Source organism: Chlamydotis macqueenii, chromosome 21 (assembly GCF_036417535.1).
Source record: "Chlamydotis macqueenii isolate bChlMac1 chromosome 21, bChlMac1.mat, whole genome shotgun sequence".
Taxonomy (NCBI): Eukaryota; Metazoa; Chordata; class Aves; order Otidiformes; family Otididae; genus Chlamydotis; species Chlamydotis macqueenii.
This window is the reverse complement of record NC_141576.1, coordinates 3,197,671-3,212,596: the sequence shown is the minus strand read 5'-3', so window position 1 is coordinate 3,212,596 and position 14,926 is coordinate 3,197,671. Positions and strand designations below refer to the sequence as shown.

The 14,926-nt window shown below is 44.0% G+C and overlaps 1 protein-coding gene across 3 annotated transcripts in view; it reads right to left on the bottom strand.

Annotated features, from left to right (window-relative positions):
- DVL1 (dishevelled segment polarity protein 1) overlaps positions 1–14,926 on the bottom strand; it is an 86,822-nt gene that overhangs the window by 43,417 nt on the left and 28,479 nt on the right. For 2 of the 3 annotated variants that reach the window (XM_086764587.1, XM_086764588.1), the window contains exon 2: positions 4,629–4,698. The exons of the other annotated variant lie outside the window; for it this stretch is intronic. In XM_086764587.1, coding sequence (XP_086620713.1) covers positions 4,629–4,698 — 70 coding nt within the window. The remainder of the gene's footprint in view (positions 1–4,628; positions 4,699–14,926) is intronic. 3 annotated transcript variants of the gene reach the window in all.

Sequence of the window (14,926 nt, the reverse complement as noted above, 5' to 3'; positions counted from 1 at the left end):
TCTTTCTCACAGAGGTCCCAGCACCCCAGCTGCCTCTTCGAGGAATTTCCTTATCCTATACTAGGACTCAGACCCTTCCCTAGTAACTCATTCAGGTACCTTAAAGCTTAGGAATGTTCTCAGTGATCCCACCTCCCTTCTTCCAGAAGGTTTAAAGCTTATAAAGAAGATACAATATTGTGTTAATATCCTCTTCACTGTGGGTCAGATTTCACGCAGAGCTCTCCGTTTTCTCCTGTGTGATAATTTAGCCTACCAGCAGATGAATGGGGGTATAAATATAATCTGTGAAGAGAACAGGTCCTGAAATCTGATCATTTTATAGATAAGCACTCAACAAGAACCTGCTTTTGTGGATTTTCATTCGCTGCCTCGGTCTGTGCCGACAGGCAACGATGCACTTTGCTGGAGATCATATAACAGCCCCGCAGCTCCTGTGCTGCTTTGTGTGATAGAGACTGAATGGATCTGCCCAACATTTTCATTGCAACTGCAGTTCCGGCATCTAAAATGCTTACGTACAAACAGGACAAGTATGATCTGTCAGCATCCAGATAACAGAGAAGGAAAGAAAAAAAAAGAGAGCAAGGCTCGCACAAGGCTGTGACATCACTGCCAGCCAATGGGAAACGGTGCACATTCCCAGCAGCCAGTCAGGGAATTGTTCCCAGATGTTGCAAAGCCTTCCTAAAAAACACCGGCAACAGCCAACCAACCCACTCGTGCAAACTGCTGGCACGGGGCACCCGCCTGGCTCCCATCTGGCAGCGGCCACAAGCCAACGCTTCCCGTGTTCCCGGCTCCCACGGGGAGCCTGGCCCCGGCCGTGCAAAGAGAACAGAGAAACATTTTGAGCTTTTGCAAAAAGCCCGAAGGTAACGTGTTCTCTTCCGTGCAAGCTCTTTTTCCAAATTGCCCAGTAAGGGCCTGAACTGGAAAAAAAACACAAATGCATGAGTAATTTCACTCAGGTAAGCAGTCCCAAAGAATGCAAAACAAATTATCCCCTGAGAAAAACCATATTGTATGTTTTATGCATGTGCATCCCAGGTATCAGCTATTTTTTTGCAGAAGATGTGTTTGTGTAAATGCATTTTCAGTAAGAACTTCTAGATGAAGAACCCTGCCATACAACTAATGCTACTCTCTACGTTGCTGAAAAACCTAAAGGTCAACCACTGAAAAGGAATCTAGGAAGCAGGAGCCCTCTGTCTCAAATTGTTTAGTCCTTAAAAGAAAAAAAAAAAACAACAACAACAAAAAAAAAAACCAAAAAAAAACCAACCACCCCGAAATCAAAAGGACAAGGTTTAAGATGCAGAGGAGAAAAACAAGCAGGACATGGGAGGAGGTTTAAATAGCTAATTAGGAGCCCTGATTCTAATCCAGTACTAATCTAGCTGTACATTGAGTTCCCAGGGCAGCAAAAGTAAGCAACAGCTAAGGACTTGCAGATCCTCCCCGAACATGTTCCCGTATGGAAATCAGTCCTCCATATGACACCAAGATCAAAGTTCCTACCTCTGACAAATAGAAGGATTCAAATCTTATTAAAAAAGATGAACATTTCAAATTTCTAGATGTCAACCATCTTGTAAACTTCAAAGTAGCCACTGCATCAGTCAAGAGGAGAGGTGTCGGGGAAGAGACGGCTGAGCTGCATTGTGTGCGCCTCGCATTCCCATTTTAAATGCGCCGTCCCGACACAAAACACACACGTACACACTGCAGCCATTTACAGTGAGATGACAATCATCACAGACGGTTTTGTGAAAGAATCCCAAGCTGATGCACATTTCATAACACAGGAGACAAAGAAAGCTCAAGCCCATCACGTTAAAAACCAGAAAAGGAAACAGCCCTGCCCAAAATACAGTTTCTCCAAAAGGTAAAGACCAACTTTGCCAGCCTTGAAATACAATTGCATGTATGCAATTATCGGTTAAGTTCCCAGGAACAGGATATTAAAGGGTTCGAAACTGCGAACAATTAACTTACAGTAAGATTTACATAAAGCTCCTCCAGTAATTAGCAGCACACAGAGGCAGATAAGCACTGCGGTTTTATGGGTGTTAGTGTGGAAAAAGTAATTTGCAATTCGGACTGCAGGTCAGACACAGATGCTGCAGAACAGAAGCCCTTGTCGGCATCAGCGGCAAAAGGTGCACTAGGTGATCTCTGAGAACGGAGCTACAAACCAAACTAGTGGGAATGGGTATAAATTTGGAAAGAAGCTGATGTGTGGGAAGGGAGGTGAGAGTCTCTCGGAGCAATGTATCTGCCCGCAGTACCTGCGCCGATCTGCGCTGTCTCTGCCCCAGCTGGAATAGATGGGTTTATAACGCATCACATCATGTGCTGCCGAGCAGCCGAGTCGGTGAAGAGCCTACAGCACTCACAAAGGGCTCTACAGCACTAATTCCCTGAAACAATTAATTTAAACCATACATTTTGCAGTAGCACCATTCCCACTGTTAGAGACACGGCTACTGACGCAGGCTGAACGCATTCCTGTGTGGGCATTAAGAGGAAAAACAATTTCACTATTTATCATCGAACCAGCGTTATTTCACCTAAGGAAGAAAGGCAAACTGAACTGACTCTTCTCCTAAAGAAAAGGCATTTGAAATGAAGGAGGGATAGCAGCTTGGGAAAACCAAATTTGTCTTTATATTGTCTATTAAAGGTAGATGAGAAACTGGCTCAGTCTTGTCAACTAAAGAGGGGATGCAAGTATCAGAAAAGCTACAGAAAAAGCAGAACTGGACGCTGCACTTCAGATGTGCCCTTGCTAGTGCTGAGCAGAGGGGAAGGGTTATCTCTGTCCAACTGCAGGCGATGCCCTTCCTGCGGCAGCCCAGGACGCTGCTGACCTTCTCTGCTGCAAACGCCCGCTGCTAGCTCACAGCCAGCTTGCTCTCCACCAGGACACCCATTACAGATTCAAGAAAATAAAATGTTACAGTTTTAAAAAGCTACCGTCAACTTAAGAGCTGCCTGTACACTCATTTTTAAAAACTGTCAAGGAGGAAGATTTTAAGATTAAGCAATCAGACTATGAGATATTTGCTGCCAGTGGCAGAAGACTTTCTACATGGCCTTGAAGGGAAAGAAAAACACTCACATAAAATCTTCCGTGTCTCAGTTCCCACCCATAAAGTGGAAAAAGCAAACAGTTGTGACATAAAAAGAAAATACAAGATCGAGGTCCCTGAATCAGCAATCGTATCTCCCGCCATGTACAGTGCACGGCACAAGGAGAAAGAAAGGATGGAGATGCTGACCTTGGTTGCAGCCTTCAAGCAAAACTGTAATAGGAGATAGGGTGGGAAGATTTGAAACAAGGCACAAATCCTTGGAGTAAGGATTTGTCATTCTTCTACGTTTGGAAAGCAGCCAGCAACCTACATGGAACAGGAATCACAGTAAATTGAATTCATTCTTAAAATGCATTTCAGAAATTGTAATGTTTCTTTGAAATTAAAATAGTAACAGTCACAGAGTTAAAACATAACATTTAACTCGTATGTGTGTGTATTTTTGTTCTGGTCTTATTGTTCTTTATATTTTCCTGGTTTTCAGCTGGAAAACAGAGAAGATGTATATTTTCATATTACTTAAGAAGCCCAGAAAAGAATTCAGCTCTCAACTTCAGACAGTCATTAATAACTATAGTTAGGTGACAAACAAATATCATGGCATACTGGAGAAATTAACACATTAAAAACAGAGAAGAGAAAGAGTAAGGGAGATGTGATCTGCTGAGCAGCACAGTAACTGGGATGAACAACTGGATCAGTGACTTCTCCCATAACTGGACCAATTACTTACAGTCCAAATTCCTCTGCCCTGCTTATGTTCCCAAGGCTATAAACTGTTGTGTCTTTTTACCCAATGTATGCACAACGCTTAGCTCAGAGACTTAAACCTCACTGAACCTTGCAGGCACTACCACAACACTGATAACATTGAAATTAAAATAACATCGGCAAAATCCCCTAGAATATCATGTTTAGCTGTTTCTGGAGAAGAAGTTGTTTGGCTATTTAGTGACAATATTAAAACTCAATGGTTTGGCAGAACTCTGACTATTCACTGTGTAACACAGACAAAAGTGTGCTTCCACTCTCCTACCAAAAGCAAGCTGGCTGTTACGTTTAACCTTATCTTGTGGGACAATTTTTTCTGTTTGTTTGTTTTTAAACAAGGGTTAGAGCTTGATTCATACTGGTTTCAACAAAAGGCAAGCAAGTAAATGTTTTTAGAAGTCCAGCCTTATTTTGTGAGGTTTTATACCATTATTTCAGAGCCCTCCATCAGAATCAGTAATATTTAGGAGAGGAAGAGAGATACCAGTGACAAAGAAAAGACAACACAACATGTTACTAAGATTAAAGGTTTCATGTTTAAACCACCTTTTCAGCCCTGCACACCTTTGTGGATTTCACTCTGGTTTTTAAAATAGATTACTTAATAAGAAGATGTTACAGATGTAACGAAAAGCCTTTGCTTCCATGTTATTTGAGATTCAAGATACTTCTAAAAATCAGGATCCATGCCCCAACGACCCTGCTGCTGTGCCCACTGCATCGAACACCACACGCGTAGAGACACGTGAGCCAACATACCCAGGACACCACTCTTCCATTGAAGCAAGGTAACTTTGCATTGTCGTCTGAGATCTCCTCCTTTACCACCCTGGAACAAAAAAAAAACACAAAAGGAAGAAAATCAAGAGTTTGAAATTACATTAGATCAGAAAGGACAGCAGTTTTCTTAAACGGTGCAGGAAAATACAAACTTTTACTAAAATGCTGGTGTCAGCAAGTCTTCTATGTTTAAAGAATATGGCACTATTAGAACAAAGGAGTAGTAAATATAAAGGGTAGAACAGTACCTTTCCAACCACCCCAAACTGGTAGGCACAAAAGTAATTAAAAGCATTTTTCCCCACTTTGGAATCTTCCATCTCACCACAATTTTTAAAGATCCCATGGTCATTAAAATCCCACTGCGCTGCGCAGTCTCTGTGTCAGAGATCACAGATCACAAGTTAAGTTCTTTCTTTTCACCGCAAAGAAAGAACCATTACCTCAGTTTCCTAGACTGAATTTGGAGCTAAACCACAGCACCTTCCCTCCAAGGCACTGCAGGAGTTGTGGTCAAACTTCATACTGAACCTTCACCTCCTGTACATCAGACAAGCACCTCAACCTTCTTCAGTAACTCCAGCTCTCTTCCCACTCTCGCTAGCCACACACCCCTCTTGCTCCCCATACCTCTCTCCTTTCATGCCACGATGGCTTCCAAAGGGTCAGCGAGGCTGAGGCCCGGCCCCTGCCAGGGGAAGAGCTGCCGTGGTCAAACTCAGAGGCTCAGCTGCGGCTCTGAGCTTCCTCCCCTAGGCCTTGCCTTTTGAAACGGACGCAATGCCAACACAGCATTCAGCTCAGAGCCATCCTGAAGGCTTCCTGATCAAGCACTCAATCCAGAACTCAAACCCTTATAATTAAGGGGAATAAAATTAGCAATTTGTTTTACCAGCATAAGGGTTTCATAAGGTTTTCAATTCTGAAGACACTCACTGTGACTCAGTATCTCACAATCAGCATTTGTTTCAACAGTTTAACACTGGTCATAGCCAAACATAAACAACAAACTCCTGAGAAAACAAACACTCCCATTTTATTAGACTTCATTCCCAGCTTCCAGTTCAGCAGCAACTGAAGCTACTTCAGATGTTTCTGTGCTTCAACTAGCACAGTAACCAACGCAGCCCCCATTTAACAACCTCAGTCATTAAATTAGCCAGTCATAACCACATGGACATATTTATAGCTACAAAAAGATATTCTGAATTCTTCGAACAATTCAGTGCTTACTCATTCTCTTTGAAAGTAAAGGAATCGCGTTTTAAGTCAGCAAGAACTTTACCGGATCTGTTGGGGGCAAAGCGAGTCTCCAGCCCTGTAACCCCTGGAACGAGCAGTGTGCGCAGCTGAACGCGCTCCAGAACGCCCCTCTAGATCCCATCCAGGGCCTGGAAACAACGGCACTGTTGTCTACGCCGGAGTCACTTACTTTGGATTCACCCAGATGAAAAGAGCAGGTTCAAAACCAACTCGTTCAGTACTACTGGGAGTAACCAGTTGCCGCCTTGAAGCACTCTTTGCAACAAGCCCCCAGTGAGCCAGCTCCCCACTCCACAGACCAGTTACAAATGTCAGCTTTCAGCAGGGCATTTCAAACCATGCTTTTTAGGACTGCTGCTTTAAGCTGGAGAGCTCCAATTTAAAGCAGCAAAGTTTGAGATTCAGAAAATCCTGCATTTGCATCAGCTTCCCTAACAAACCTCCCTCTTTCATACAAGGCCAAGATCTCTCAGAAAGTGGTTTTTTTTGCCTTTAGAGAGGAAATAGACATTGCTGGTGGCTTCTGAGGAGACCATTAAATGAGGAACTTTAGAAGAATCACAATTTCAGAAACCAGCCTGAGTGATGCTTCAGTTCTCAACCTGCACTTTATTACTTCATTTAAAGTCAGAACCATTGAACTCCGCTAATTCCAAAATGCTGACTCCAGGACTGGGTAAAACAGCTGGCTGCTTCAGTGTTACAGTTCAGTAGCTTTAGCGTCAGACAACGCGGCACTGAATCAGTGCTCTGACGGATTCTCTCTTGATGATGATGATCCACAAGCCAGGACAGAAATGGTCCGTGTCATCTCCGACAACACTTGGCCTGGTTATCTCTAGTGAGGAGATCCAGGCCAACTGCAGGGCAATCAGCTCCCCATGCGGTTTCTGAGCAAGGGTAAGAATAACATCACTCTTCAAAACAGCAGCCTGCAGAGTCACCATTATACAGGACTCCCTCCTCATCCCCTCACTCCCTCAATAGGACACGAATCACTTCTCCCTAGAAAGCAGACCTTAAGGACAAGCTTCCTTTCAAGTCTTTTTTTTTTTTTTTTTTTTTTTTTTTTTTTTCCTGGAATCTGCAAATTGGAGCAAACTCTAAACCCAGCATCTGGCAGAAGCAAGGCAGCCCTGGGCAGGGCAGCACAGAGAACCCCGCACCATACCACACATCCTCTATAGCAATTACTGAAACCTAAAGCTCTGCGCAAACGCCTCTTCAGATGCTACTGCTGCCCTTCTTGTAGCAAGATTCTTGTGGATCCTTCTCATCCTACAAGTGAGGGCTCAAGTAGGGCCGAAATGCAAGCGTTCAAATGCAGGACTGGTCAAATTCCCCTTTCAGCCAGCCTCGTGTACAGAAATACTTCCCCCGACACAGCACGCTTGCAGGACACCTCAATGCATTTTAGTCTCTTACTTCAACAGAGTAGTAGTCCAGGACAGAGTTCACCCGAATTCACTTAACCCGCAGGACTCTACTTATCAGAGTCACGGGAAGTTACTTCTCACATTTATGTCAATACTCAAGACATTCTTTCTGTTACCTAAGAGCTCCAACCGAAACCGGGAACCTTCTGAACAAGGCCCTGTACAAACACACAGGAAAGCTCTTCGGAGTGGGGATTGCCTAAACGTGGGCAGAGAGGAGACACAGCGGCACGTTTATACCAAGTCAAAGAGATTCGTAACAGAAATACATTTCTGGCCTCAAGTCCCTACACAGGGGAACAGGAACAATTTGGTTTTGACAATCTCTAAGCTTTAAAAAAGCCAACTGAAGCCTAGTCAAACTCAAGAAAAAACTGTAGTTCCATAACCACATTTTCCTTTATTTATGTTTTTGTCTTTCTTGTTGCTGTGTAAGAAAGCCCACAATAGCCACAAAGCAACTAACTACGCTCTGCAACTGACTGGTGTCATATTATAAGCAGGGGAAAAGTGGTTAGGAAGGAGAAGAGAAGAGAGCAAGTGGACAAAGAGTTTCTTTCCATCTTACGTTTGGAAAATCCGGAATAAATAACACCACCTCTAGTAGCTGCATTTGCATGTTTAAATCATTTTTTTTTAAAAAAGGAAAGAACATTATCTTCTTTCTCCACGTTTATTTGCATTGTTAATGGCTAGCAGAACAACATTCGGCTGACTTTACCCCTCTCCTTTTATTGGAAAGAAAAGCATTTAAAAATATTCACTTAACTCCTAATGCATGTGTCCTCCCTTCACCTTTTGGCAACAGGAAACACATCATGCCATTTCATTTGGGTTTCAGTCATTTATACCTAGAGTCTAAGAGACAATTAAGAGTAAACTCATTGAAATCAACAGATACCCAGTGCTTTAAAATCCTTTGACGAGTCAATGAAGCTCCCAGACCTGTAATTCTGGAGGTGCAAACTCTGCGCGCAGACAGAGGATTTCAACATTTGCATGGATCTCCAGTCCCAGTGAACTGACTTGAATTCAAACTATCTCCTGTGCTTCAGAGTCCTGCAGAGAACACTCACTCCGTCAAGATCCAACTGCGGGATCAGCAAATAAAGCTGCTGCATGATGTTACTGGGCCAGCTGCACGTTTTGAATGACACGGGGTTTTTTTTGTTCCCCCTCCAATAAGGAAATGCCGCTTACTGCATCCCAGAAAGCATACGCAGTTGTTCTGCACCAAGCTCTAAGATCTACGCACAAGTCAAGCACTAAAACCATACTGATGGTGAGGTTCCCTCCAGAGCAAAGGCCTGGGGATCTTCCAGAACCGACACGCACAGCGGCAGTCAGGATATCCCTGCAGTACCGCACAGACTGGTTCAGCTGTCCTCGTGATGGAAAACCAGCGCACTGAAGTCACCACTTACACAACCGCGCACCCTCTCACAGCGTTAGCTTCTGCGGCAGCTAAGGGGAACAACTTTCAGATCTGCTGCAACTTGAACTACTAAATATAGCCTTGAGCTATGAGGCAAGAGAACGACAGACTAATTCCCAGCTTGCTTTGGGTAGCAATCGAGAGTGCCAAGAACATCAGAGACAGCAGCAGCCACTAATTTCAAATATCACTGTTTTACAAATCATTATTTGTAGCGAAGACACAGCTCCTTTCAATTCTCAGGAAGGGGAAACAACGGAGAGAAGGCAAGAAAGGAATATGAATGGTTGCAGCCGTACGCTTCAGTTTGAGGACAACTTTGTGTTCAAGAAGACATCTTTTGCTCTACAAGAACTTAGAAGCAAGGGCAGAGGGAGACCCATGCTGCTGACTGCTTTTGAGACACACATGGTTCTTTAGGAACTAATATACACAGCAGCTAAAGACTGGGGTCTTAAGGCCGTAAGTAACAGGTTCACAGCCTAGGCCCACCCCAAGCTAGCATGGCAAGGAAGAGGTGATGCACTTGATCTGCCAGAGACCTCCTACCGGGGTGAAGAAAAGTTTACTGGTATTGGATGTGGTCCACCATGGAGATACGGCACCAGTGCTCTCAAACACAGTCATTAACAGACTTACTGTTTGATAATAAGAATAAAGACCAAAAATACCAAGAAACACAGCCCCTGCTCTCACAGAGTTAAAGCTCCCCTTCAGAAGAGGGGACATTTGTGTCCGGGTCACATCCTGCCTCCTGGCAACACCTTGCCTCTAAACGTGCTGGCAAGGTTGGAACACGTGCAGTCTCTATTCCAGCACGTACAATCTTCCGCTTAACCCGGCTCAGGAGCCACTCTGGGTCAGAGAGAAGAGAACAAACAAACCCGTCTCCACAGAGCCATTTACAAAGCCACCACTCGGTGAACACCAAAGGGCAGCGAAACAAACCAGTCGTTTCCAGATAACTTGGGTCGCAGTACCTCCCAGCAGCAGGCCTGCCCTGTATCGCCCTGCTGTGTTCCAGCTGTACACGATTCTCCTTTGCAAAGGGGAGGGAGGGGAGCTCTGCCAGCACACCAACAGTTTAGAGACTTTTCTTCAACGTTCAGAGACTTGTAACATTCTCCTCTTCACCACACTCCTGAAAAGTCTTGTTGCATGAGATATTAGATCCTCTGGTTCATCCTTCGAATGCATCTACCAGGTAAAACGAAGGTAAGAGAAGAAGAGAGGGGAACAACTCACCCAAGGTCACACAGTGCACCAGTGACAGATCATGAGAAGGACCCCACACTCCTGAACACTCCCAAGCACCTGCTCTGTATGGTCAGCAAGCTCCCCACAATCCCATCTCGCATCAATACAGTCTTCACTCAGAAAGAGTATCTGCAAAAAAGGGTGTGGATCTGTGGGGAAGGGGAGGAGGGAAGAGTTCCCAGAAGCTCACATCCTCTGCTTTATTTGACTTAGAGGAGATTTAAGAACTAATTACGAAATGAAACAGCCACTGCTGGCAACAGCCCCTCCTTCCTCTCACTTCCTGGAATTGTGTCTGGATCCTCTGACTTTGCTACTGCCCTGCTCCGCGCAAATGGGTACTTGCGCATTTACCAAAACCAGTCCTGTTCACCCTCTCACACCTCACCTGTTTCTACAACAGGTTCATACTCCTGGTTACCCTCCCAGTATCCTGACTCCTCGTTTTCCTCCAAAGAGGATTTTAGCTTGAAGACCAAGGATTGCTTAGGCTCACCCTATCATCCCCCTGCCAAGCTGTTTGCTGCCTCAGAACATAGGCTGGCTCCGTATTAAGAACACCAAGTGAACCCCACAAACCTCTAACGACTCTCTGATTCATTAGCATTTAGGCAATTGGATTTTCACCACTGGGTCTGATAGAGTTGCGTACACTTGCATTTTGATTGCATCATGCACGCCTGTGAGAGACTTAATCTCCAGAATTACCTAGATGATTTTCTCCTACGCAGAAAAATGAGGTTAACAAGAAAATTCTGCTGTGCTTCATTCACCAGTTGCAGGCCCACTCCTCCAAGGCCATTCATATGGGAAATGCAGGGTTGAGACAGAAGCATGGCCCCTACAGATTCATTCTAGGTTAACATGTACCATGTCAAAAAGTGTGCATCCAGGGACACTTTAGCACCAGACTAATCCCATCTTGTCACTGTGATCATAATCAAGTATTTCCTTAACTCCTTCTTATTGTCCTTTACTGATGGGAGAAGAGGGAGAGGTTTCATTCATTACTTTTTATAAGTTGCTTGGAGATCCTCATAGAGAAGGTGAAGTAATTAAGCCATTTCTTCTAGACGTATCTTCAACGGCTCCTGTCACCACAAAGGCAGGTAAGAGATTATTCAGATGTTAGGTTTGATTCATAAAACCATGTAGATTGGAAGAGAAATCCAGTGGTCACCTAATCCAACTTCCTGCTCACAGAGGGTTTCGGTTGCTCAGGACCATGTCCAGTCGAGTATCTCCAAGGGTCCAGGTTCCACGACCTCTCTGGGCAACTTGATTCTAATTATGAAACAGCAGTTTTCAAAAAACCTGTTTAAATTAGTAAAACCATAAGTAATCATAAATCCACATCTGCAATGAGTTAACACTAAGGGAAGCTATTCGTAAGATTTTACTAACTGCTTTGGCAGATTCTAAGCTCACTCCAAAACAACTTTTGCTTTGGAAGCTCCCAACATCTAGTGTGCTTTGACGGATACTTGCACATTGGACTAGCAGTCAGAGCTAGAGTAGCAGTATCACACTTCACTGATGCTAGCTAGTTGCTTCACAAAAACTCTCCTGACTTCACTAGCCATAAAAAAAAAAATAATTTTCAAGCTCTTCAGAAGAAGCCCTTTCTGAAGATGATCTAGACTTCTCAAACCATCCCCTGCATCTTGCCTGGCAATATCAGGCCAAACGTGCATGCAGAATAGAAAAAGCTCTGAAGATCAGACTGGTTACTACAATACCTGTCAGAGGACAGTCATTTTTAGGAAAACTTAAGTAAAATAAAGACAGGCAGTTCCTTTAAGGCCAGTTTAAATCGCAGAATGCACGCAGCAAACCCAGCAGCAGAGAGCTGACATACACAGAAAGAAAAAAACCTCTCACCCTTCTGATCACATGGCAAACTGCAACTACTCAACTGGAATCCAAGGCTGCAGCTCTAAAAATAGTCTTTCTGAAGCTGATTAACATTTCAGTTTGAACCTTTAATGCAGAATTAAAACTTCAGGCTTTTTGTAGCTGAGGTCACAACACGGAGAGCCTTTAGCCACCCTTCCAACCCAGAGAAAGGAACAAAAATAAAGCCACCCAAGCGAGGCTTGGCTACGATATAACGTTTATTCTGGAAATAAGGAAGAGGGGAGGAGAAGAGAAATCTTTTGCTGAGCAGATAAACACCATAATGCAGTGCAGCCCAGAAGGGGTCTGCTCAACACAAAAGATCCGCAGCCTTCTGTGATGCCTGAAAGCCTTAGATCTTGTCTGCACCCCACTGAGCCAGAGAGCAGGGAAGCGTGTTGGCAGCGCTCTGAGGCAGATGTACGGTGCTCTTCTACGGAAGGCTCATGACAATCACTCCTCAAAATACCACGGAGCCAGAGTGGAACCAGCATTACCCTTTTTAGGCTGTTATTCATAAACAACACTGACAGTGCTTTGCCTTTCCATATATGCACTTCTGTATGGCAACTCCCATGTAAACCTGTCAAAAATGAATACGAACGGGCTACCCACAATTATGATAAAAATGACACACACAACTGTGGAGCAAAACCCTCTTCAAAAAAAAAAAAAAAAAAAAAAAGATCTCTAGCTTCAACGCACACCAGAGCTCTCCTAACCAAACAGCGGAGCAGTAGTCCTGCATGATCTGCTGATGCTCAGCTACGCAAGTTCAACGTCCCTTCTGCAGAAAGCTGTTACTGAAGTCACCTCCTGTGCCGGCACTCCACAGCTTGCGGTTAGCCTCCTGCCCTTCCACCACACACCTCTGTATAGACCCTGTAGAAACCGGAGCAAGAAACTGTGCAACGGGCGTTGGGGAAGTCACCTCTTCCTGCACAGGTGACCAATGTGTTAGGAAAAACTCTTTTTCTTCATTTATGTAATTAGCTGCTGCTCTCTGTCTCATATTATTCTTAACGATGTTAGAAATCTAAATACTAAACACGCAGTCTCAGTGATTCTATCTGCAATTCAGTTAACGCGTTCATACATTTATACATCAGTTCTCCTCTGCCACGTCTGATCTTCATCACCAAGCTCAACACCTTTGCCCATATAACTGCCTCTTCCCCGTTTTCTCCATTCCACGTTTATTCCTGGAGGCACATCCAGCAGTTTGTCATCCCAGCCTTCCAGGACAGCAGGGATAATTTATCATCTTTCAGGAGAACTGCGGGATACTGGAAAAGTTTTGGCACTTAGGTCCTAGACCAGACGCTGAACTACGCTTAAGCACATGAATTAAGTAAGAACAATTGTACTCCCTAGGGGAGAATCGGCCTGAATCTGCCTTCGTTTCAAACATAAAGCTTCACTTTTTATAGCAATGAGCTGAGACTCCAGGACAAGTAAATTCGTTTAGGCTCCACTCTGGCACCAACCCACTGTCTGACCCTGAGGAGGTCACTGGGCCTATTACACTCGTTCTTGTTACAAGAAAATTACCGGACCTTCATGTTTAAAAGCTCCCTGACGACTAGTTAAGCTAGACATTCGAGCAACAGAAAGCCTCGTGACTTGGTTAGAGAAGTTCAGAGTTCTGCTCAAGCAAGATCCCTGCACGTGAATCCCCAAAAAAGAATGGGAGCGTGTGAGGGAGGGAGGAAAGCAGAGATCACTTGGCATTACAGCTGCCTCAGCTGCAAACAGGGGAATTTTGATCTACAGCAATCCAGTTTAGCCATCTGCATCACACTCAAAGCACGTTTAAAGGCCTATCAGTCATTACCAAGCGCAGCAGTCTGACACAGTGACTCAGGCTGAAAGGTTCCACGTGTTTTGAACCAACTGGTACTTGGGCTCCCAGCCCAGATCTGTCTCATCCCTCCATTTCAGTCCAGTGCAGCACCGCTCGACTTGTGCTAGGCTGCAGACCCTCCCCAGAACCCTGCCCATGATCTCCAAAGAGTCTCCAAATACAGTGCACTTTGTAGCATTGGAATGGCTTCCAATTAAGTATTTTAAAATATTTAATGACTCACTGTTAAAGAGCAATGGCATACAGGGAATACAATTTGCATCTCTGCTCCTCAATTAACAATATTTCAGTGGTTGTGCAGATGCTCAGGGTGTGACAAACCCACTAAAATACAAGCGTTTCTGGCGTTATAAGTTGGTATCTATAGAAATTAGTCTGTTTTGATTTTACTACTGATAGCCCCAATCATGCATCGCGTTGTCCTCCACTCCATGAACAGCTAACCTAGCAAAAAAAAAAAAAAAAAAAAAAAAAAAAAAAGGCTATTCTTAATTACGTGCACAGAGAAGCCAAGCAAATGGTTGATTTTTGGAGTCCTAAGACCTTATCATTTGTTTGCATCAATACCATCTACTCCCTTCGAAAGGGTTTGGAATAGAATTGGCCAAACTGTCCGTAAGAGGCAAAGCATTGCAGCCACGCTCAGAGTCTTCTGTCTGTTCTGTTATTTCCCTTTTTCCTCTACCCGCCATGTTATTTAGTAAATTATTTATGTGACCATATTACAATGTCACAGGTGTAAATGAATTTATTCTTGCAACTGTCACAAGGGATAGATCATCATCTCTGCCTAAAGATAAGGAAGTCACAATACGAAGGGACAGGTCAGCATATTATGACCTGAACTCAAATTTCCAAGTCTTAGTCCAATGTCTTAGTTACAAACCAATAAATATTAACGAGTCCCCATAAAATTAAATAATTCTTGAAAGTAACCTAGGAAAAACACTGTAAAAGAGAGGCTACTGCCAGCAGCAAGTTGGTTGTGGAATGCCCATTTGAAACAGCTGGCTCTGATTTTACTTTCCCCAGGGTGCAATTATCTTCAAAACTCCAGAGCAGGACAGTCTCAAAATAGCACTTCGAGGTGACATTCGCACAAAGTCAAGGCAGAGATGCAGCCTGT